The sequence below is a fragment of the Crotalus tigris genome, unplaced genomic scaffold (genome assembly GCF_016545835.1).
Source record: "Crotalus tigris isolate CLP2741 ecotype Arizona unplaced genomic scaffold, ASM1654583v1 scf7180000017576.4783729, whole genome shotgun sequence".
Taxonomy (NCBI): domain Eukaryota; kingdom Metazoa; phylum Chordata; class Lepidosauria; order Squamata; family Viperidae; genus Crotalus; species Crotalus tigris.
Window position 1 is genome coordinate 2,414,788 of NW_024096487.1, and position 24,142 is coordinate 2,438,929.

Genomic DNA, 24,142 nt, shown 5'->3' on the forward strand with positions numbered 1-24,142 from the left:
TATTTATTCAAATTGTTCCCTTCCTTGTTAGCCTTCTACAGGTAGTCTTCAACTTACGACCACAATTGAGCCCAACATTTCTGTTGCTAAGTGAAACATTTGTAAGATGAATTTGCCCCATTTTATGATCTTTCTTGCCATAGTTGTTAAGTGAATCACTACAGTTGTTAAGTTACTGTCTTGGTTGTTAAGTGAATCTGGCTTCCCCGTTGACTTTACTTGTAAGAAAGTCGCAAAAGATAGCCACATGACCCTGGGACACTGCAACCGTCATAACTATGAGTCAGTTGCCAAGTGACTGAATTTTGATCACATGACTGTGGGGATGCTGCAACAGTCTAAGTGTGAAAAATGGCCATAAGTCACTTTTTCAGTGGTGTAACATTGAATGGTCACTAAATGAACTGTTGTAAGTCGAGGACTACTTATATAAGGCTTCGTAGACATGCCTTTTCCCTCAAACATTAGAGCTGGGAAGTTAGAGGTATCTGGTTGATTTGTCTGTCTGCAATTGACCTGCAAGATGGAAGGGGTTTTTTGGAACTCAGATGCATTATATTATTAAGGTCTGTTTGTTGAGCAACCAGGACCAACAGCTGCAGGATTACTGGAAGAAAAATTGTTTACCCATCACAAATATAGAAAGACTGAAAATAAAGAAATTCACCAAGGTGACTTCAGCATTCCTATAGAATCCTTCTCATTCTCAACTCAATGAAAGTTGAGACTAGCATGCCTTTACCTATGTATTTGATGTTTGGCTCAGGGTATTAAAACTGGAATGGTAAAAAGTTTACAATGGCAGCCTTTATTAAAAACAAAGCAAGAGAAGTCATGGAATGTATATCTCCTCTCCCTCAACATTATGCAATATATTCAAGGATTTTGACTGTACATTTATGTTGTTTCTTTTTTAAAAAAAAAATAGCAGAAAGGTATTGTTAGGTGTTTTTTTGTAGGAAGTACTGTGTACATATGATCATGAATAATTCAGATAACTTTTTTGTGAACCTTAAAATAACATTTTAAAAACTGGGTCTGTATCTGATTTTAAAATTTTATTTGACTTGAGCTAAAATTTTTTGAATGGGTTGCGTATATTTCTCTTCCTTCCAGTCTAGATGTAAAGGGTTACAGTCCTCCCCCTCCATACCCTTATTCCCAAGAGGTAGCACCTTTATACATATTGCTGATGCCAGTATGTATATGAACTACTGGAGATGCGAGAGAAAGCAAACCTGTTCACTGACTAAAAAAAATAAAATAAAAAATGATTCTTCCTTTTTTTTGTCATCATCTGTGATTTGAGGGATTTGTTGGGGATATCTGTTTTATTTCCAGATATCTATAGTTTACACTCTCTGGATACTGTGCATATATATTACAGTGATTATTATAAACCTGTACTGTACTGTAATGTACTGAATATAAGACTGTTTCATTGAAAATACCCATAAGAGGAATAGAATACATAATCCTTTATGCATATTGTCTGAAACTAGAATGCATTTTGCTAATATTAAGATACATTTAAATATTTAAATGAGAAAATTCCATTTGGTTTGCTGCTGAAGAAGTCTGGACTTTAAATTTACCTTAAACTTGTTTCATCACACTAAATAATGTCGTTATTTGAATTTTTTTTGAATGACCTAATTCAGCATATTGAAACTCAAGTACTTTGGCCACCTAATGAGAAGGAATGACTCACTGGAGAAGGGCCTAATGCTGGGAAAGATTGAGGGCAATAGAAGAAAGGGACGACAGAGAATGAGATGGCTGGATGGAGTCACTGAAGCAGTAGGTGTGAACTTAAATGGACTCCAGAAGATGGTAGAGGACAGGAAGGCCTGGAGGAACGTTGTCCATGGGCTTGCGATGGGTAGGACACAACTTCGCCACTAACAACAACAAATTCAGCATAATGTCATAATTTCAAATTTAATGGAGACTGGATTGACAAGGCATTGTTGTTCCCCAATTAAGCTATTAAATCTACATTTCCCTGTATTAAAAAGCCTACTTCTTGAAAACCTGTACAACAGTTCAAAACCAAGAATAAAAAAAACATAAGGAGCAATGCATTAAACTAAATCTGCTGTAAGTTATACTTTCTTTGAATAACATTCTAAGTTTCAGAAGTCTTTGACCAGTGGTTTGGTTGGCCCTATTTTTATGAAATACAAAACTATCTTCACATAGTTCAAACTGGAATAGCAGAACAGGGAAAAAATTTCTTGTATAAATAGGAAAGTGTCAAAAGCACGGGGAACTGCACTGAACAATTCTCTATGTAGCTTACAATTTTTGCTCCTAGTAGAAAATCCTGTCACCCATTTAACCAAAGGATGAATTTTCAATGTAACTACAGTAGTAAATACTCAAATCCTCGATTCCTGATACAGTTCTAAAGATAACAAAATAACAAAAAAAGCTTCTTTCAACATGTAAAAAACAAGAAAAAAGTGAAGGAAATGATTGGTCCATTAGTGGGTGAAAGTGGCAAGAAGGTGACAAGCAACAGGGAGAAAGCAGAACTATTTAACTCGTTTTTCGCATCTGTCTTTACACAAAGGGAAAAAACAGAACAACCTATCAAAAACAGTGCCATAAAAAACAGAATAGAAACACAAGTTAAGATAGGCAAGAAAATGGTTAAGTGAGCACCTGTCCAGCCTAGACGAGTTCAAATTGCCAAGACCAGATGGATTACACCCCAAGGTTCTCAAGGAACCGGCAGGTGTGATCTCAGAACCACTGAACTATATTTTTCAAAGATCCTGGAGTACTGGGAAACTACCAGAGGACTGGAAAAGAGCTGATGTAGTTCCCATCTACAAAAAAGGAAAAAAAATGGACCCAGGAAATTACAGACCTATCAGCCTGACCTCAAGACCTGGGAAGATCCTGGAAAAGACAATCAAACAACGAATCAGTGAACACCTACAGGCAAACAAACTCATTACTAAAAGCCAACATGTGTTTGTCAAAAATAGATCATGCCAGACAAATCTTATTGCATTCTTTGACCAAGTGACAAAATTAGTGGATCAGAGGAATGCTGTGGACATAATTTACTTGGACTTCAGTAAGGCATTTGATAAAGTAGATCACAACTACTACTTGACAAGAAAGAAAAATGTGGGGTAGACAGCACCACCACCAGATGGATCCGGAGCTGGCTGACCGGCCGTACTCAGCGTGTGGTCCTCAATGGAACCGCATCTGTGTGTAGTGGGGTGCCCCAGGGCTCTGTTCTGGGCCCAGTGCTCTTCAACATCTTTATCAACGATTTGGACGAGGGGATAGATGGGGAACTCATTAAATTTGCAGACGACACCAAGTTGGTAGGAATAGCCAACACTCCAGAAGACAAGCTTAAGATACAGAAGGATCTGGACAGACTTGAACACTGGGCGCTATCTAACAAAATGAAATTCAGTGGTGAAAAAAGCAAGGTTCTACATTTAGGCAAGAAAAACCAAATGCACAAATATAGTATAGGGGGTACCTTGCTCAATAGTAATTAACTGTGAGAGGGACCTCGGAGTCCTAGTGGACAATCACCTAAATATGAGCCTGCATCCAGTTTTGGTCACCGCAATGTAAAAAAGATGTTGAGACTCTAGAAAGAGTACAGAGAAGAGCAACAAAGATGATTAGGGGACTGGAGGCTAAAGCATATAGGGAATGGCTGCTGGAATTGGGTATGTCTAGTTTAATGAAGAGAAGGATGAGGGGTGATATGACAGCAGTGTTCCAATATCTCAGGGGCTGCCCCAAAGAAGAGGGAGTCAAGCTATTCTCCAAAGCTCCTGAAGGCAGGACAAGAAGCAACAGGTGGAAACTAAGCAAGGAGAGAAGCAACCTAGAACTAAGGAGAAACTTCCTGACAGTTAGAACAATTAACCAGTGAAACAATCTCCCTCCAGAAGCGGTGAATGCTCCAACAGTGGAGGTTTTTAAGAAGAGACTGGACAGCCATTTGTCCGAAATGGTATAGGGTTTCCTGCCTGAGCAGGGGGTTGGACTAGATGACCTCTAAGGTCCCGTCCAACTTTATTATTATTATTATTATTATTTTGCACTGAAGCAACAGATCTATAACAAACTCCAGAATAAAATACAGCAGAGCAAAGCAAAACAAGAAAGCTTAAAAGAGAAAAAAAAAAAAACAGGCTAAAAAAGGAAGAGTTAAACAGAAAGAGCAAGAGTCAAGCTGCTGTCTTATATAAAATCTGAGGCAGCAGAACAGCTTTCTGTCCCTTCAGCCAATCTTTCTCGTCACCCATCTATGCAAACAGAGCTTTCAATCCAGCCATGTGCCTGACTTTCCTCCAGGGCAGCACGTGTGATGGGGAGGAGCTCCACGTTGCTCATCCTTTTCAATCAGCTATGCTCACATGCGTGGCTTTGTGACCCAACTTTCTAACAATGCATAACACCCACAAAGGGACTTTGTCTTTGAATCCAAGCGTCAATCCCTCTTCAGTTAACAAAGCTAAACGCAATCTTCAAAAAGGAGTTTTTCTCTGAAATTAGGTGTATTATAGACGAATAAAGATCCAAGGCAATAGTATGACTGTTGACTACAGATATGAAACCAGGTTAAAGAGCATGTTCTAGCTTCTGCAACTGCCAGCATATTGATCATGAAAATATAAGGTCAAAGCTTTGGCTCAGCCCTGCTCAACAGGAGTCTTTAGAAAAGCCCTTTTCAGCTGTAGCTCCCCAATTTTACTATGATGGACTATGAAAAACAACTTTTGCTAGAATGCCCAAGCAATTCTAAAAATTAGAACTCTAGGAAAAAGTTTCTCCTTTTACAAGAGCAAATATGTTCTAGGAGGCGATAGCTAAAATAGATGAGTAATACAAATAATATAAGTGTTTCCCATTTTGAAAGGGATACGAAAATCTCTACAGCTGAAGAAAGAAAAACTCACAACTGTTTTTTCCTATTATTTGCAATATGCTGCTTCATTCACAGAAACCCTACAATAAAGCAGTGCAAGGCTTATTTGATTACAGGTTTCAAAGCTGCAGCCTAAGCAGTTTCTTAACTGATTAACATTTAATACCGGTAAGGGATTGCTATTTTCAATGACCACCAAGAGAGAAATTTTCCAGACAACCCATCTTGGAGGGAATCCAATATTTAGACAGCAATACTTTATAAGCCAGAAGCATGATAAACTATGAGATGGCTTACAGCCCTGCACAATTTTAGTATTGTGGTCTGCAAAACTTTTTTTTCTCTATAATTGCACAAAGTAGATCATTTCAAGAGCTATGCAGACCTAATCTGCATCAATTGAAGGTCTCACTCTCTAGATCAGGGGTGTCAAACTGCCAGCCCATGGGCCGGTTGCATTATGCAGAGGCCGGCCCCACCCCAGCTCCGGCAATGCAAAAAAAGTCACGATACGTTGTGACATGTCATGTGACGCGGCGAGTTTGACACCCGTGCTCTATGAATCCTTCCCTATCCATCATTGCCTGTCAGAGAGAGGAATGCTTGAAAAAAGAAATTAAAAATCATTAAGAAATAGAAAGAAAAATATGTATTTTTATTTTTCCCTGAAAAAATAAAAAGGACTTCCTAATACATTCATTTTGAATAATGCCTAGAACAAAGGTGAAAGAATCTATGTTTTCAACCTATGAAATCAAGAAATAAATATGTAAAGAATGACATTTGTCGCAATGTGCTAAAATATACATCTTTCTCTCCATCCATCTACCCACTTTTTCTCAACCATTTCCCCCTGAAAATTAGTACTCTGCCTTACTGTTTGAATAAGTGGAGAACTTCATGCAAAGTAGGATTAATTTCTTCTGTTTTCAGTAATAATTATTTGCCTATCTGCTTTTCCTGAACAAGCAGACATCATGAGATGTTCTAATTCAGTGATGGCGAACCTTTTAGAGACCGAGTGCCCAAACTGCAACCCAAAACCACTTATATATCACCGGGTGCCGGGTGGGCGTGGCCCACTGGGTGGGCATGGCCAGCTTGATGTTGCTCCTGGGGAGAGATGCCTGTGGGGGCTGGGCAGGGTTAGGGAGATCCAGGGGGCCTTTGGTGGGTGGGGCGGTGGGCAGGAGGCTCGATCTGCGGAGTGAGATGAGGCAAGATGAGGCGGGGGGGTGCCATTGTCACAGGACAAGGCGAGGCAGGGGCCAGGGCGGCTGCTGCCTGACACCACTGACCCCTGCACACAGAGACCAGTGAGTGCATGGGTGCTGGGATGCATCTGGCCATGTGGGACCTTGGCGAATTAGTGGGCGGCTGGTTGAAGAGGACAGTTGCCATCGCCGGAATATGGCACGCGTGCCCACAGAGAGTGCTCTGAGTGCCACCTCCGGCACACATGCCATAGGTTTGCCACCACTGTTCTAATTCCTCAACAATTCAGCTGCTTACAATGCTGTTTGTAACATTTATATGATGTTATAATAATGTTTATGGCATAGTATTAAGATGTTAGTCAAGGAGTGGGATTCTGATCCACCTTCCAGCCATGGAAGCTTGCTAGCTGACTCTGTGCCTTTCATTTCCCTTAGCCTAGTCTACCTTAGAACATAGCATCATAGAACTGGAAGAAACCCCGGAGGTCTTCCAGTCCAACCTCCTGCTAAAGGCAGGAGTCTTATACCACCCCAAATGGTTGCCCAGTCTATTTTTGAAAACCTCCAGTGATGGCACACCCACAACTCCAGGAAGCAGGATATTAATTATTCTCACTGTCAGAAAATATCACCTTACCTCTAGATTGGATCTCTCTCCGACAAACTTCCACTATTACTTCTTATACTGCTTTCTGTTGCTTTGGAGAATAAGTCAGTCCCCTCTGTGACAGCCCCTCGGGTACTGGAAGACTGTTATCATGTCCCCCCCCCCAATTTTTCTCTTTAATAGGCTAGACATATTTAGCTCCCCCAACCATTCATCATACAATTTAACCTCCAGACTCTTTATATCATTGTTACTCTTCTCTGCGCACTTTCCAGGCTCTCACCATCTTTTTTGTATTGTGGTGATTAGAACTGGATGCAGTATTCTAACTGTGGTCTCACGAATGTGGCATTGTTGTGGGGTAAAAAACAGAAGGAGGGAGAACTATGTTCATTTAGCAAATTCTTCAAATTTCTGGCTTTATGCTGTTTCTAAATTTCTGGAAAATTTACATCTCTAGTCAGCCAGCACAAAGTTGATCCTGCCAATGATTCTACAAGAATACTGACAGGACCATTTATGTTCAGCTGTAGCCTCTCATTGGGCAAGACCTGAGGCGTTCCTAGAGCTTTTATTCGGTGCACATTGTTCCTAAGGCTGGGCGGGGGGGGGGGGGGGAGGAGAGGTTCAAGCCAGATGCTTGAACCGCCCTGCATCCTTGTTTGTGCCAGTCTTCTGTCCCAGAGAAATGAAAATAATGGAAGCACAGCATAACTGAACATGTTGCTGCTAGCTCTGCTCCATAAAGCCTTGTCCTCTGATATCACCCAGCCACTCGATGACACAGAAGGCTGGGCTTGGCTCCTGGCTCCGATCCAATTCTCCGCTGTATCTAATTTGTGGCTTGCTTCTGCTTGTCTTTTCCCACACACATTTCAAGTTTGAAAACTGGCACAGGCAACAATATTGTTTCATATATCTTCTTATTGAACTATAGAGGCATTTGTATTCCAGGAGATTGTTCACATATAGCAGGCTAGAATTAAAGACAGGGAGGTAGACAAGCCAATCCCCAACCCCCAGTCTGTGGACCGGCACCGGTCCGCGGCATGCCAGAAATCAGGCCACGCAAATAAGTGAAGCCCAATCCACAGGATGCAGGCAGCACGCAAAACCATACCTCCTCCGGTCCTCAGAAAAACCTTTCTCCATTGAACCAGTCCCTGGTGCCCAAAAGGTTAGGGCCACTGGCCTACAGGAATTCCATCTTGTGGACCAGCTGCTCTATTCAATAGTCTGCAATTATAAGTGCAAACTGCTACATCTGGATGGCCAAGACAGTATAGATATATGATTATCTTTCTTCATGAGTTAGTTTGAATGATTGGCAGTATGGCATCTTAATTAATCTGAGCTCCTTTTCCTTGGGGCTTTCAACACTGAGGGTAAGGCTGTCCAGTCAGGAATGATTCAGGATTGCACATCCTCCATAACTGGACCTGATATGACTAATATCTGGTCTCACACAATCAGTAGAACATATGTTGGATTTAATATTATATCCAAGTGGCATTAGTGCTTTGGAAATGTAGGAGTTTCATATGACTCCGCTGCTATGGACAAATTGCTCTCTATATAATCTACAGGTCTGAAAAATTGGTTAAAATGGTGCATTCCTGGCACCTGATGGATATGGATGTTTTCCTGACCCCATGGAGAGATTTTCTCACACTGTCTATTGGTGACACTATTAATGCCCTGGGTACTGACCTAGAGATGGCCCAAACTGACATTATTACATACTTGGTTTACTAGGAAGTAGGCTAGTACAGTACAGTGCATGAAACATTAATTGCAGTTTAAGTGAAGAATACTTTAGGATGGATCACATTGAACATGGCGGGAGGCTATTTGAAATCCTATTCCATTTCAGCACCCACTATTCTTTAAGAAATACAAGAAAACATCCAAAGTACATACCCCCTCTTTTAAAATACGTCTGGACTTTACTAGATTGCAAGCTTGCTGTAGGTATAACTTATGGGACTTGTATTGTAGACATAACAAACTTAGTTTGTATTTTATAAATATAGAATTAGTTTCTCTTTATTCTTCTCTCCTCTTTCTCAGAACATGGGAGTTTGCTATATACACAAACTGTTAACTTCTGTATCTATATGGCCATAGCAGAGAAAATGAAACTCTGACCCATTTTATAAAAAGTCTCCCAAATCATCCCCTATGCCTATCCTCAGTTTTGTTTTGTCTTCCTCTTAGACATGTGACACTTGCATATAAAGAGAATGGTATCTTACCTATCTAGGTCATAAAGGGTGTGTGAATTCTCTGTTGTCACCTTTACTCCTGCTTCCTTAGCCAATTTCACTATAGCTGCATCTCTCTCTTTTCCAAAAGGCTCTGAGTCATATTCAAAAGTGAGATGGGTCACCCCCCATTCCTGTAAAAAAAACCCGGAAAATATCAGGTAAGTACCAATGCAAATCATTAAAATGTGGTGGTAATATTCAAAACAAAATAATGACACAAATCCAACAGTAGAACAAGGGAAAAGATGTGCAAATGGAGTTTTCCCCCCAAAATTCTCCCATGACACTCCCTTTGTTTCTTTTATATAATTTTTATTAAAGATCTTTTTAAAAGAAAATAAAAACTAATACAAAACTATATAAAGTAAGACAAAGAAAACTATCAAAGAGAAATCTAAAAGTGCAAGAATGGAAAAAAATAAAGTAGAAAAGAATGAAAAAAGATACAAAGAAATAGGTTCCAAACTTAACTCTCTTATTCCTATGATTATCTATAAAAACCATAAATCATAACTTCATTTTTTTCTATTTTAGGCAAGAAATCCATAAGAGGATTCCAATTAGCCATAAACACAGATATTGACTTTTCTCTAATCAAAGAAGCCGATTTAGCCATCTTGGCAGTTTCCTTCATCTTCACCAATCACTCCTCTAATGTGAATATTATTGAATCTTTGTTTGAGCATATAATCATCTCATATAATAGTTATCATAGGATATTTAGCTTTCCATAAACACAAAAGAAAAAAAAGGCATTGTCTATCACAGTGATGGTGAACCTTTTAGAGACCGGGTGCCCAAAAACTGGCCCCACCCTCGCTCTACCCCCTGCCCTGCTTCACCCCGCCTGCCCGCAGGGCCCGCCGCAGATCTCCCAGGCAGCCCAGCAGTGCCATGGAGGCTACGCCCTCTGCCCATGCCCCGCAGAATCAACTGTGCATGATGGGGTATGAGGGCAGAGTCTTTTCTACACTATCTGGCTGCTATGTCCTTGGCTGCGTTGCTCCGCATGAGCCACGCTCAACTCTCTTCCAGGGGGGCTGCTGGGGAGGAGGGGGCCATGGGGGGAGGTGGGGCTGGGGCAACAGCACGCATGCCCACAGAAAGGGCTCTGAGTGCCGCCTCTGGCACACATGCCATAGGTTCGCCACCACTGGTCTATCAGTTCCAAACAACTACTGTAAGATTCCTGTTTCAAACTCAGCAAAAAAAAAAAAAAAATCCATTGCAATAGTTTATTATGGTTCCTGTCTTATCAAAATGCATTAAACCTCAAGTAATATAACTATTATCAAGTAATATAACTATTATCAAGTAATATAACTATTATCAAGAAGATTACTGCATTGGGCGTGACTGATAGGATAGAGAAAATTCTCTCCCCCAGGTTGGTTTTTAATTTTTAACTTTTTATTCTATTTTGTTTTTTGCACTTTTTAACTTTTATTTTATTGTAAGCCACACAGAGTTGCTGTGTCAGTAAGATGAGTGTGATTAATGAGGCATAGAAATCCAATAAATAAATAATAAATAGATAAAGATATAACCAATGTTAACAATGCACATCTTTGCATGTGGTTTTCTAGGCAGGAATTCTGTTCCAGTTTTTATTATTCTTGAATGACGGCCATTTTGGCTGGCAGCTGTGTCCAGCAAGTTCTGAAGTATCACTGATTGCCTATTTCTGAAATGTAGCAAGCAACCAAACACATTAGGCTCATCAGCATTTCTGAAATGAAGATCACCTGTTTAATTTCTACCACTGATAGTTGGCCAGTTTCTATGTTCTTAGATGAAAATTAGATTAAAATAATATCTGTCAAAATGGAGGACCACTCTGGGAGATAGACAAAGAAAACCCAACCTTTTTATGATCTTCCACCTTTTTATTTCAGCCAAGGTATCTTAATGGATTTCTCTGGGCTGAAGTTGGAAACATGGTATAAAATGGATGTTATCCTACTTTAATAAATTGAACCTATAGCACTGAGCAATGGAATGATATACAGTAGTGGCCAAAATTGTGGAAATCTTTTGGGAAAAGTGTATTTTTGAGGTTTGATGGCTAATAACACCACTTTTTTGGGGAGTAGTACCATAAAATTATATACCAATGGAAAGATAATTTAATCAAGAATGTAACGCAACAAAATTTGTTCAATTATGTGTACTGTATTCTATGAAAAGTTATAGCCAAATAACCAGAAAAAGGAAGCACAACTTGCTTAGGTTGATATCAGGTAGCTTTCCTTCCTTTGATTGTAGCCAATGGGCATGAATGTTTAGAGAGCCAATCAGATGTCACCTTTTTTTGGCAATGAGCCAATCAGATCACAGTAGGATTCAGTTATTTATGTCATGTATTGAAGCTGAGAGGAGGACATCTGTCAGTGTGTTATGTGATCGCTATCAAGTTGGTTGGTTTTTTTTGTATTCTTTCATTTAGTGAGCTTGTAAAACGTAATAAAATTAAAGTAATGGTGCAAAGAGTTGACTGTTGCCCAGAAAGCAATGTAAAATAGTATTATTAAGTGAACAAGGCTACAGTTACAAAGAAATTAGAAGAAAAATTGGTGGAAACTTAACCAAAGGTGGCATTTCTACCAAAAGGTTTCCACAATTTTGGCCACTACTATAAGATTCCACTCCATCCTTCGTGTTATTTATGAAACCACCAGGTAAAATCACAGGGAAGTTCAATGGAGGTACTATGAGTAGATTAATGATATTCAGCTCTATTTCTTCATTTAATGAATCAGGTGAGACTATGCAGATACTGGACCTCTGCCTTGCCCACAATTAAGCCAAATAAGGGGCAGTCAAATGAGATGGAATGCTTACAAAGCGAAGTAGCTAGAGCAGGTATGTCAAACTCAAGGCCCACGGGCCAGATCCAGCCCATAATGTGTTTAGATCTGGCCCACAAGCAGACTAGTAGGAAGAGGTGATCAAGTATGTAGTGGCGTGTGTGTGTGTGTGAGAGCTGAAGTGGCGGCAGCACCAGAGAGGCCTGGGGAAGAATTAGCTGGAGCTGCAGTGTTGCTGGGGTTCTGCTGAGGCCCCCGGAATAAGCATGTGTGGCTCTAGCTGTTCAGTGCTTCCGGTAGCCTCGGAGGTGGCCAGCAGCTGCACTCAGTCTTTGGGGGAAGAGTCAGCTGGAGCTGTGGGGCCGCTGGGGACCCCAGAATCAGCAAATGCAGCTCCAACTGATGAGCGCTGTGTGAAAAGGCCAGCCGGGCAGTGAGTGAATGCATGGGGGAGGAGAGGATATAAAAGAAGGGGTTTGGGCAGGAAGGAGGAGTGAGAGGGGAGAGAACGCGATTGGGAGATGCCGGTGGGGCAAGCCTGAGGGAGAGAAGGGGACAGAATAGGAAAGGCTTCTGTGGACAAGCCTGAAAGAGTTTGAGTGAAAGGGGGGCAAGCAGAGGAATCAACGAAGAAGCAGAAGCTGTGGAAGAAGAGCCCAGGAACAGAGCATTGCAACAGAGAAGAGAGAGAAGAAGGGCCAATTATCCACCTAAATACCATCCCATCCCATGACCTGCCTGCTGGGAAAAGACTGACCACCACCCCTTCACGTGACGTGCCTGCTGGGAGAGACTGACCGCACCACATAACATGACCCAGGCAAGCAAGAGACTAGGGTGGACCGACAACCATACCAAGAGGGCCAGGAGAACCCGGACTCCAGCGACCCTTAGGGGGGTAGCTCTACAAATAGTTACTCCTCATTTCTTCAGATGTCTTGTCAGTGGCAGCAGTGCTAACAGAGGATGGGCAGCGGGAGCCTCTTTAATGCGTGAAACTGTGTGACAGTGGCAACCACATGGGCAGGTGGGCCTGGCTAAAGCACCCTCTGTGTGAGAGTGAACGGCTGGTGAGGGAAGGAAAGGGAGGGAAGGAAAGAGAAAGGATGGAAGGTGCTCGAATCGTGTGTTTCTTCAGTTCTCATCCCTCCCTGTCTTGCCACCTTTCCATACTCCTCTTCCTTTGTCTGTGCTGCCCTTTCCAACAAGCAGGCGCTTGCCACGCAGGGTGAGGAAACATGAAACGGGAGGCTTATGTGTGCTGGGCCTGGGCCAAAGCTAGTTGGGAAGCCCAAGCCACGTGCTGCTCAAGTGCATGTGCTTCCTTCGAAGTTGCTGCTGCCTTTCCGGGTGACAGATCTGTGACTCGGTCTCTCTACTATTCGGACAAAATGGCACGAGAGAGAGAGAACTAAATTTGGTTTTTTTGCAGATTTATTTGAAATATTTGAAATGTTAATCCTGTTGACCTACATCTTAAACATAATGCATTCCTGAAGTAATATGATACATAGTCTTGCATGCAACTGGCCCTTTGAGGGCAACCGTAATGCTGATGCAGCCCTCAATGAAATTGGGTTTGACACTCCTGAGCTAGAGGGTACCTAAATGAGAAATAATCTGACCATTTTTAGATGGGCACATCTAAGGAGTACACATAAAGAAGGATAGTCTTAGATCCATTTTTGTAACTGAAAGTTGAGATAACAACTGCGTGGATTATGTTCCTCCAGTATTAACTACCCACTTGTTAAAATTACAGTTGTCTTTGCATGCCAGACTGGATGCTTTGGAAATGAAGAAAGTTATTTGCACCGAATTTATGTGAACCTGTACCAAAAGCCAACTTGAAAATGCAGCTTGAATCAAATTGACTGACTGAAGTTTACTTTATTTCTCAGCAATTCTTTTCTATTTACATGAGTCATTCTTTGCACACAGTGTATATAGTGTGAAATAAATCAATACTGTATAGTCAATGATTTAGAGTAGTGTTTTTCAGCCTCGACAATTTTAAGATGTGTGGACTTCAACTTCCAGAATTCCCTAGCCACCTGAGAAACACTTCTCTAAAGCATTAACTATACGGTATTGATTTATAAGCTGAGAGACACTGTTCAAAAGCACAATAAAAGATTTCAAGAATATTTACAGCCCCATCTAGCTTTTTGGAGTATGCCAGTGCTCAAAAATATTATCCCGACTAACTAAGTACATGTAAGTCTTTATTCTTTATCTACAGAAAAAAACCCTACACTTTTCAAATATATAAAAATATCTTTACCTTCTCGGCTCTGCATGACTTTAACATACACAAATACTCTAAAGAATCAAAGGGAGCATTGCTATGATTCATGTGGAGACCAAACAATGGGAAATACATTTTATAGAGATGCACATATACATATCTACAATTTGCCCCCCAAAAGCTCTGTGAAGTAAGTACACATATTCGATTAAACAGCTGCAATCAGAGATGAGGAACTGTTGGGATGTGTGTTGCTTTCTAATTAACACCTTTACATCCTGGCAGAAAGCAAGGAAGGATACAAGGGAAAGGGCTGGGAGGCAAAATGTAATTACACTTCTTTCAATTTCTTCATATAATATAAATAGACAAGTATATAAGATAATATTTTAAGGGTTCTGGATATATTGCATTAAGTATCTGACCACATATACCAGTGGTGCCGAACCTATGGCACGGGTGCCAGAGGCGGCACTCAGAGCCCTCTCTGTGGGCACGCGCGCTGTCACCCCAATCCTAGGCCTTCAGCTGGGTTTTATAAAACCATTTTGCTTCAGGCCTCCGCTGCCATTTGCAAAAAAAAAAAAAAAAAGGTTCAGTCAGTCAATTTCAATTTCTTGCGGAAAAAAAAAAAGATCTTGCAAAGTTGGAATTGATTGATTGAACTTTTTAGTCCCACCAGGCTGCCGTTACCATCACAGCCACGCCCACCCAATGGGCCACGCTCACCCAATGGGCCACACCCAGCCAATGGGTCACACCCACCCGGCACCAGACGATGCATAAGTGGGTTTTGGGTTGTAATTTGGGCACTTGGTCTCTAAAAGGTTCGCCATCACTAACATATACAGTTCAATAGAAGAACATGAATAATGCAGTTACTGAAAGTTAAAATAAATTTTTAGCCAATGAGTAAGAAAAAAAGGTTGCTCTATATATCTTTAACTTACTCATTCACATGTTTGTTAATCAAACAAAAATGGCATAATTAAAGCCTCTTTTTCTACTACTGTGAACTAAAATAACCATTTATAATCATAGCCAGAATTAAAGTTGAGTGACTTTGAAATGTTAATTTAATAAAACAGGGAATATTTCAGTAACATATTTGAAAAAAAAAGGCTAACAGAAAAATTATTGGACTACATATGTCACAAGACTAGTAGGAAAAATATGTATTTTTTCTATTTTTACAATATAATAAATCCTCAATTTAAAAGATCTCAGCTGAACAGATTTTGGATCCAATAGAACAAATCTGTCCATATGCTACATGATTCTGATTATGTGTCATCAAGTTATTTTGATACCTAGCAACCACACAGATTTTTCGCATGATACATGGCTCTGTCCTATATTAAATGCCATGCACTGTATTATGTTTGCATAAATTTCATTTATTATGTTATGGATGTATAAAACTTGCAGATAACTGTTTGAATGTGATAATCCCTTTTGCCATTTTTGCATGCAAGTAATGTACAGTTTACAATATACTTGAGTAAAATGCCATTCCCATTTTGCATGTGCAAAAACCCACTCAGATTTAATGAATATTTTGTCTTTAGCAGACATTGCTTCTCCTTATTGTCCATTACATCAAGGATTTCCAGTACATACTGTATGATGCCCATAATTTCTGATAGTATACAACGTTAGATAGGTTTGATAAGAGCAATTATCCAAAACATCCCTATAAACCTTATTATATTTTACTTTCCCATACAATAAGAATAAATTAGATCCTCTGTAACTTAATAAGCTAAGAGACTTTGTTCTAATAGAAGGGGAAGAAATAAGACACGAGTCAACTGATGCCTTCATCACTGAAAAGTATTGTAAGGCAGCATCCCTAAAGGCTTGAGAGAGTTAAGCAAATCATAGCTAACATCACCTGGATTTATAGTTTATAACCAACCCATTACTATTGGAAAATTTTCAAATTCTACATCAGAAGCATACTAGAAAAGAAGAAGGGAAGGAGTTCTGGGCTCATTTCTAACCTGCTACTATTGCAATGTTATAAAAACATTCACTCCTAGGCTTTTAAGACAAGAAACTCATGTATATATGCACTTAGACAATGTTTATTTCTTTTCCCCTCCTACTCCTTCTTCTGTTCTTTTGGTTTTTTGCCTAGCCCCTTCTCAAAAATAACATAGCCATAACTGAAAGGCCAAATATTTACAGTAGGCAAACTGTATCTATGTGCTAAAATGAAAGTGAAGTACTTATGTTAGGCAGAATGAATAATATTTGAGAGATTATCAAAAGAGCTTTGAATTCAATAGAAAAAAACTTTTAACTGTTTAATAAAATATTAAATGTTTAATATTTAACATTTTTAAAATAAATTTAAAAATAATTTCTTTTTGAAAAAAAATACCCGTTCTAATATGCCCTCTTGAAAACCAATCCTATTAATGGTATTTACCGTATATGCCGGCATACAAGGCGACCCGGCATATAAGACGACCCCCTCTATCGCTGGGCCGCATTCCTAGAATGTCGTCTTATACGCCGGAAACTACCAGTATTTCCGGCGTATAAGACGACTCGGCGTATAAGACGACCCCCGTCTTTGGCGCCGATTTCAGCGCTCGCGGAAGTCGCCTTATACGCCGGCATTTACGGTATTAGAATGCCATTACACTAAAAACCATGAATCACCTCTATTCATGGAAGCATGAGAAAACAGCTGGCATATATGGAAGAACCATCTTATTATTTATAAATATATAGGTGATTTTAATCCAAATCCAAAGATAACAAAATATCAGTATTAGCAGTATAAGTTAGATTTATTTTTTTAAATTTTATAAGCAAATTACATTCTAGCCAAACAGGATTTTCAGATGTAGTTATAATCTTACTTTAAAGAGTCTTGGAAAAACATCAGTTGGCTGCCCTCGTACTACAAATAAACGGGAATTAAGTTTTCTTAAACTGTTGTCCAAATCTTCCAGAGACTGGAGCAAAAACCTAAGAAGAAGAAACAAAATGTAATCAACAATTGTATCACACCTTTGAGCTAGGATAGGTTATAAAACAAATGCCATAAGAACTACTAGAGCTCTGCTTCATTGTTGAAAAGTATAACAACAAATCTTGGAAGCCTGACCAATTCTGTCACCCTCTTATTATTCTAAGGAAAATCAAGGCAGGGCAATCTTGAGTTTCTTTCTCATTCACTCACTCACTCCTCTTCCCTTCTAAAGCTAAATTGGTGTTTACATAACAGAGGTTGAATACCATCTTCAAGGCCATCTCTGTACTCCTCTCAAAATTATCTAGCAAGACACAATTAAGAATCCTTCGCAAATACTTCTTCTTTTTTTCGTACTTTTTCAATAGGGAAAAATTGTAAAATGAAAGAAAAAATCAAGTGTTTTACTTGGTGAGAAAGTTCTCAATAGGAAACAATTCAAAATATCGTAAAAAAGTACTTCAGTGAATAATACACACACATGCTCAGAAAATATGGTTAACACAAATATGATCTGAGAGAGCTTATCAATAGATTCAGTTGTCTGGTCTCTTTCATTTATTTCAGTGTTTCCCAAACTTGACAATTTTAAGGCATATGGACTTCAACTCCCAGAATTCCACAGCCAGCGTTGCTGGCTGTGGAATTCTGGGAGTTGAAGTCCTCATGCCTTAAAATTGTGAAGTTTGGGAAACACTGATTTATTTGATGGGTTCCTCCTCTGCCTCCTGGCATGAAGTTGGGATAGTAAAATGGATAAATATCTTAGCATATAACTTATATTGTAATATAAGGATATGTGTGCATTTTTTTGTGAAAGTCTACACTCGGTCTTTGAATTATATGCATAGGCTACTCTCCCTCCCCCCCCCCCCAAAAAAAAACTTGAATGAGTCCAAGACCAAAATTAAAATGGTATAAGTCAGTTTAAATTTAGGTCAAAATAGATTCTTTAAACGTCTGTAAAACGTTGGTTAGTTCTTCCCACAGGTCCTCAAAAAAGTTGACAAAAAGTTTTGTTTCATTCCATATAATGGTATTATCAAAGCCCACCATGGTTCTCAGAGAATTTTTTTTCTTCTTTTTTAATTAAATAACATAGTAATTCCTAGCTACAGAAAATCTGACCATTGCCACATTAGATTTTCTTAATGTATATTCCCACCAAAATATTCTTTGCTATTTTTGCAAATAAAAGGCAACTTTAAGCTACCTGAATGCAGCAGTCAGGAACAAAACCAGAGGCTAAGGGCATATGCATATGTAAATTGTCCAGTGTGAATGTATACATAACTGAAAAGATGAATTTTTCATTTACACAGATTATCAGAGAAAATAGAAAAAATATTTGTGATTTATCAATATTCTATAATCTAGAAATGGAGGGCTATTTGCTGAAAGGCATGCTACAGTTCTCCAGGCCAGCACCAAATATTATACCAGTAATCCTCAACTTAAGACCACAATTGAGCCCACAATTTGGGTTGTAAATTGTTGCGGTCATTAAGCAAGATGCCTATGTGACTGTCTTGCTCAATGACCATAATCCCACGCTCCCCACTGTGAGCAGGGGAGGTCCCAGTGCTGGTGCTAATCTCGCAATTTTCCTGAGACTCTTTCTACTTTGGAAACCTCATGAGATGAGCCTCAGTCCTGTCAAAATTTTTGAAGACTGGAAAGAGCCTCAGAAACATCATGAGATGAATACCAAGCCTCTTGATGTTCTGAGGCTCTTTCTAGCTTTGAAAAAAAAATAATTTAAAAAATAGAATTAAAATCACAGGATTAGTACCACTTTATAAAAACTTAGTAGGACCACACCTGGAATACTGCATCCAGTTTTGGTCACCATATTACAAAAAAAGATGTTGAGACTTCGTTAAAAGTGCAGAGAAGAGCAACTATGATGATTAAAAACCTGGAGACTAAAACATATGAAGAATGGTTCCAGGATTTGGGAATGGTCAGTCTAACGAAAAGAAGGACTGGGGTGACATGATAGCAGTATTCCAGTATTTGAGGGGCTGCCACAAAGAAGGGGGGGGGGTCAACTTATTTTCCAAAGTACCACAGAGCAGGACAAAGAAACAATGGATGGAAACTGATCAAGGAGAGAAGCAACTGGAATTAAGGAGAAACTTCTTAACTGAGAACAATTAACAGCTTGCCTTCAGAAGTTGTGGGTGCTTCATTACTGGAGGTTTTTTAAGAAGACACTGGACAGCCACCTGTCTGAAATGGTATAGTGTCTCCTGCTTGAGCAGGGAGCTGGACTAAAAGACCCCAAGGTCTCTTCTCTTCTATTCTAAAACATTGCATTGGCTCGTTTTCTACAGTAGCTGGGCGCACTTGATAGCAACTGCATAGAAAGGAAAGGTAAGTGGATTTGCATGGTGATGCTAAGGGAAGACCAAAGCCTTCTGGAAGTGGTGTGGAGAGGGGAAAGCCCAAGCCTTCTGCTGGAGTAATAGGATAGGAAGAAAGCCCACATAAAAGTAAGCCTAGCCAGTTAAGGCCTCCTGGCCTGCGATGGTGTAGAACCTGTAGCATGCTGGCAGTGCCCAAATCTTTGCACCTGACCACAATGGTTGAAAGTTTAGGTTGTATGTGCCTTTGTTCAGCACTGTCATAATTGTGAATGATTGCTGAATGAACAGTCTTAGGTTGAGGACCCACTGTAGTCACTCAAAGATATTTCCTTCAGTGGAAATAGAGTTGGAGAACTCAATTTTTTGTAGCATTGGTGTTCTCCTAAATTTTTCCAAAACCAACAAGGATAAGTAAATTATGAAATACTGAACAAAAGAAATTCAATTAATTATATCCTGCAGAAATTAATGAATTAAATGGGACACAAGGGATGGCACGCCATGCTCAATTCACAAAGTGGCTACTTTATTTACTCAGAGCCTGAAATCACAAGCCCCAAAACATAAAGTTCTAGAATTGGAGGGGACCACAAGAATCATCTAGTTCAGGCTATCCTAAACTCTGAGGTAGGGAGGGGAGTGCAGACAAGAGTTGAGGATAAGTGTGAAGAATCTTTGAGTTAAGTTATAACAATAAGTCCATCTTTCCCAAAGATTCATTGCATTGTTTACGTTGTTCATTTATTTTCATTTTGGTGTTTGGCTGAAGTTTTAGGGGAATTGTGTACCTTAAGATTACACTAAAGCTGTGGAATTCTGGGAGTTGAAGTCCACATGCCTTAAAATTGTCAAGGTTGAGAAACACTGCACTAAAGGGAGGTGTGATGGCAAAAAGGTTTAGGAATCCCTGAGTTCAACCATGTGCAATGCATGAAAAACCAATTAAACAACTCAAGAGAATTGGTTGTCCAGCCTCATCTTAGAAGTCTTCAGAGATGGAGAACCCATAAACTCCACAATTATAAAAGCTGGTCATAACTGCCTACATTATATCTTAGAAAATATTGCAAATTACGCTAAGTCTTGTGAAGAATGAATAGATAATTATACTGAATTGATTCATCCCCACAAATGTTTTGAAATAAATTTATAGCACTAGGTATACCGATTGCTGCCTTAAGACTCAATAAAGTCATCATACTTTTCTATATTTCAAATATGAACATTCATTGTTTATTTCAGATGTTAGCCAGCAATTTGCTTCTCATGATATTTTTCTTGCTAAGAAAATCCTTCTCCATTTAAACTTTATTTCAGCTCCTCTGAGGATACACAGAATTTTCTTCTGGCAAAAAAATGCAGAATAATTCTGTTCCACCTACTAAATGACTAAACTGGTATGAAAGAGCTAACCTATCATTTATACCCAGAATTTCATATGCAGAGACCCAATTAAGAGTATATTGAAAATAGCAGAACCAGTAGAACAAGAATCATCCTTAAGAAGGCAAAATCACACTACAACTGTTAGTAATGAAATTACGGATTTCAACTGCTGCTCCATCTTGTACTTTCATAGGTACAAAACTGAGAAATGACTTTAAAATGTTGTGGTACTCTGTGATATAGAATAGAAAAGACACATACCTACTAGAAATTATTTCCAAAATTATTCTAGCTTAGAACTGGAGGTTATAAGAGTATGTCTCAGTAGATAGAACTTATTTCCAAGTAAACTATTTATAAGCCTAAAACTATATAGAACCATTCAAGTTAATTCAGTAGCTATGTATAATGTTTAAATGGTTCATACTCAAAAAGTAAAAGCAATGTGCTATATTTATATCCCGCATAATTGGCTCTATACCGGAGCTGCCTAAATGTGGCTCAAAATAATTTAATGCAGCCTACTAAGGACAAAGAAACAGGAGTGACAGGTAAGTTAACCATGACCAAAGCTAGTAACAGATGGGGGAGGGACTCTCACAGCTTAGGTCCAAGCTACTTATAGAACTACTTCTGCACATCCTGTTCAGCAGTTATTTTGGGTCATCAATGGGTTATCCTTCCTATGTCTTGTATGGAACCTTTTAAATCACTACCAATTCATCTTCTTCCATGGTAACACCTATGCCACAGAATCATTTGCAACAGCAATTGAAGCAAGCCCTTCTTGCCACAGTTTCAGGTCCAGATTCTTAAAACTACAATTATTTAGAGCTTGAATATGTATGTGGATGTTTCTTCTGTAAGCCCCACATAGTTGGCAAAACCAAAAAAGAATTGCATGGATTTCAATTGGTAGTTTTAAAATTAGTCTGAGATACAGAATACTGAAAAGCATAGGAGGAATTTCTCAGCCTTAGTTATAATGGATTAAGAGGAGCCTCTTCAAACCATTTTTTTCTGGTCTGAGATGCGTCTTCAGTGATGAAATATTCAGACACATCATTCCCCCACTTCCCACAATCTTTCATACAGAGGGATTGAATATCAGATAGGTTTTCCAAGTAAACAAATGAGAAAATTCAGGTGTGGCTCTTTCATAAGATAATTCTCATACTTGCAGATGGTTGTTCTTTCCTTATGTGTCACTTTGAAACATGTTGACATCTAGAAGTCAATAAATCAAGAAACCAACATAGGTGCATAACCTGAAGACACATGGGACATAGGCAGCCTTAGAACATTCTGGATACTGTTTTTTTAAAATCAAAGTTAATTTTAGCCTGACAGGAAGGAAAATACTAAATATGTGAATAGAGAATAATCCTATTAACTATGCTTAATTTTAATTAAATATACATTTATAGGATATTAAAGCATTTTTGTAGGGACTGAAAGGACTGAGTGTGGAACATGGATGGTAATGAAATGCTGAGCATAAAAGAACCTTGTGCACCCCTGGAATAAGGGGATATACACTTTCTTATATGAGGCAAACTAAAGAACAACATGTCCTGGGAAATCCAGTATTAAAGAATCACAAAGTGGTAAAGAGCCATTAGGCTACAGAGTTAAGCCACTTGTTCAATGCAGAAATGAAAAAAAGAGCTAGTTTGGTACAATGGTTAAGGCAGCAGGCTAGTAACCAGGAAATGGTGAGTTTTAGTCCTCCCTGAGGCAGTCCTTCCTTTGGGCCAGTCACTATCAGCCCAACTCAACTGACAGGTTTGTTGTGTTAAGGAACATATTAGCTATGTTATGTCTTCAGTCGTTTATCAAAATAAAGGCAGGAAAGATAGCATGGGTAGGTAGATCTGAAGCATCCCTATCACAGAACTGCCTAACTGTCACTCAAACGCGCTAAGCAAAGGTTATATCCCTCCATCCTCTCAAGCTTATCTGACTCCAGTGTGAATATAACCAATTCTACTGATGTCCTCTGATGTCTGATTTCCGACAGAAGCAGACTCCAGGCATTTCTCTCGTGGGGCAAATACCACTCCTCCTCTCTGACCTCTTTGGACAGCAGCGAACCGGGGAAGTGTCATATTGCGCGGGGCTTGTTATTTACCCCGCCGCGCTGCTATCCTCCAAGCGAACCATCCGGGAATGCTCTTCAGCTCATCCTACGTGATTCTCCGCAAGCGAGCGAGAAGTTGGCGAAGGTCAAAAGAGACCAGTAGGCGAGGCAGGAGAGGAATTATAAGGCAGCAGGGTCCATTATTTACTCGTTCATAAAATAATTACCGGTCCCATCTCGGGGGTGAGTGGGGGAAGACAGATCTGTCCCTATTTCATTTAATCTTTTCCTACTGAATCATGGCACGCCGGAAGCACCCTCGACCCCCTCTCAAATCCCTGCGCTTATTTTAACAGGTCGGTCATGCACGAACTTTCCATTTGGAAGGGGCTGCGCTGCATGAACGCGACACTCGTGTCACACCGCGTTGAGGGCAGAGCAACCTGACCCGCTCCAACCTAGCTCCCGATTTCCCCCCCGTGCCCCCCCGTAAACTTGACCTCTGCCTCCACTCACCGCCAGCGGTTGATGCCCACCGCGGAGGACGCAGCGAACCAGGGATCCAAGATGTAGATGCAGCGCACGGAGGTCGCTTCTCGGATAGCTGCCTGCAAAGCGGGGTTGTCGTGAAGACGCAACCCCCGTCTGAACCAGTGCACGGAGCAGCAGCCGCCGCCGCTACGCGGCCGAGGTACCGGACCGGGCAAAGCAGCCATCGTAAGCACAGCCACTACCGCACAGGGGGCAATCTAGACTCTCCACATCGCCCGGTGCCTAACTCCCCTCCCTCCTTTCCCAGTGCGGCAATCCACTTCCTGAGCGGCCGCTCTTCCATCAGTGAGCATGCGCAGCACCGCCTCCTCCCTCCAAGAGGTCATTGGCCGCTCATCAAGTACTAACTACGGTATAACTTGGAGGGTTGGCCTCAAGGGACCCGGACTGCAGGGGCGGCGTAGCACGTTTTCGTGCCGTGTATCAGGAGGAGTAGGAAGAAGATGAGGACTGGGTTAAAATGGTGTCACGGGGAGATGGAGATGAAGCCTTTCACTCAGAAACGCCTTTCTTTTTGTTTCTAGAGAGCTATTGGATCAGAATAATCAGAAAAAATCTGGACGGCCACCAGAGGGCAGCGAAAAATTCAATCTTTGTGCACTTTTGACCTGCAGTCTGTCGCACGACCGGATTTTTCTGCAGCCCAAATTTGACCGCTTTGCAACAGAGAAAAACATGGATCCCGGAACGGTTGGAGAGTCAGGCGCC

The 24,142-nt window shown here is 40.2% G+C and overlaps 1 protein-coding gene across 5 annotated transcripts in view; it reads right to left on the reverse strand.

Annotated features, from left to right (window-relative positions):
• The window catches only part of CRY2 (cryptochrome circadian regulator 2), a 36,134-nt gene extending 12,413 nt beyond the window's left edge, over positions 1-23,721 (reverse strand). For 4 of the 5 annotated variants that reach the window (XM_039358717.1, XM_039358732.1, XM_039358724.1 and 1 more), the window contains exons 1-3: positions 23,399-23,718; positions 16,935-17,043; positions 8,995-9,137 (exon numbers count right to left, since the gene is read on the reverse strand). In XM_039358717.1, the coding sequence (XP_039214651.1) occupies positions 8,995-9,137; positions 16,935-17,043; positions 23,399-23,598 (452 nt within the window). In that variant the 5' untranslated portion in view covers positions 23,599-23,718. Of the gene's footprint in view, positions 1-8,994; positions 9,138-16,934; positions 17,044-23,398 lie in introns of all 5 variants that reach the window. The other variant, XM_039358740.1, reaches the window with a different exon arrangement.
• Positions 23,722-24,142: the final 421 nt, after the last annotated feature.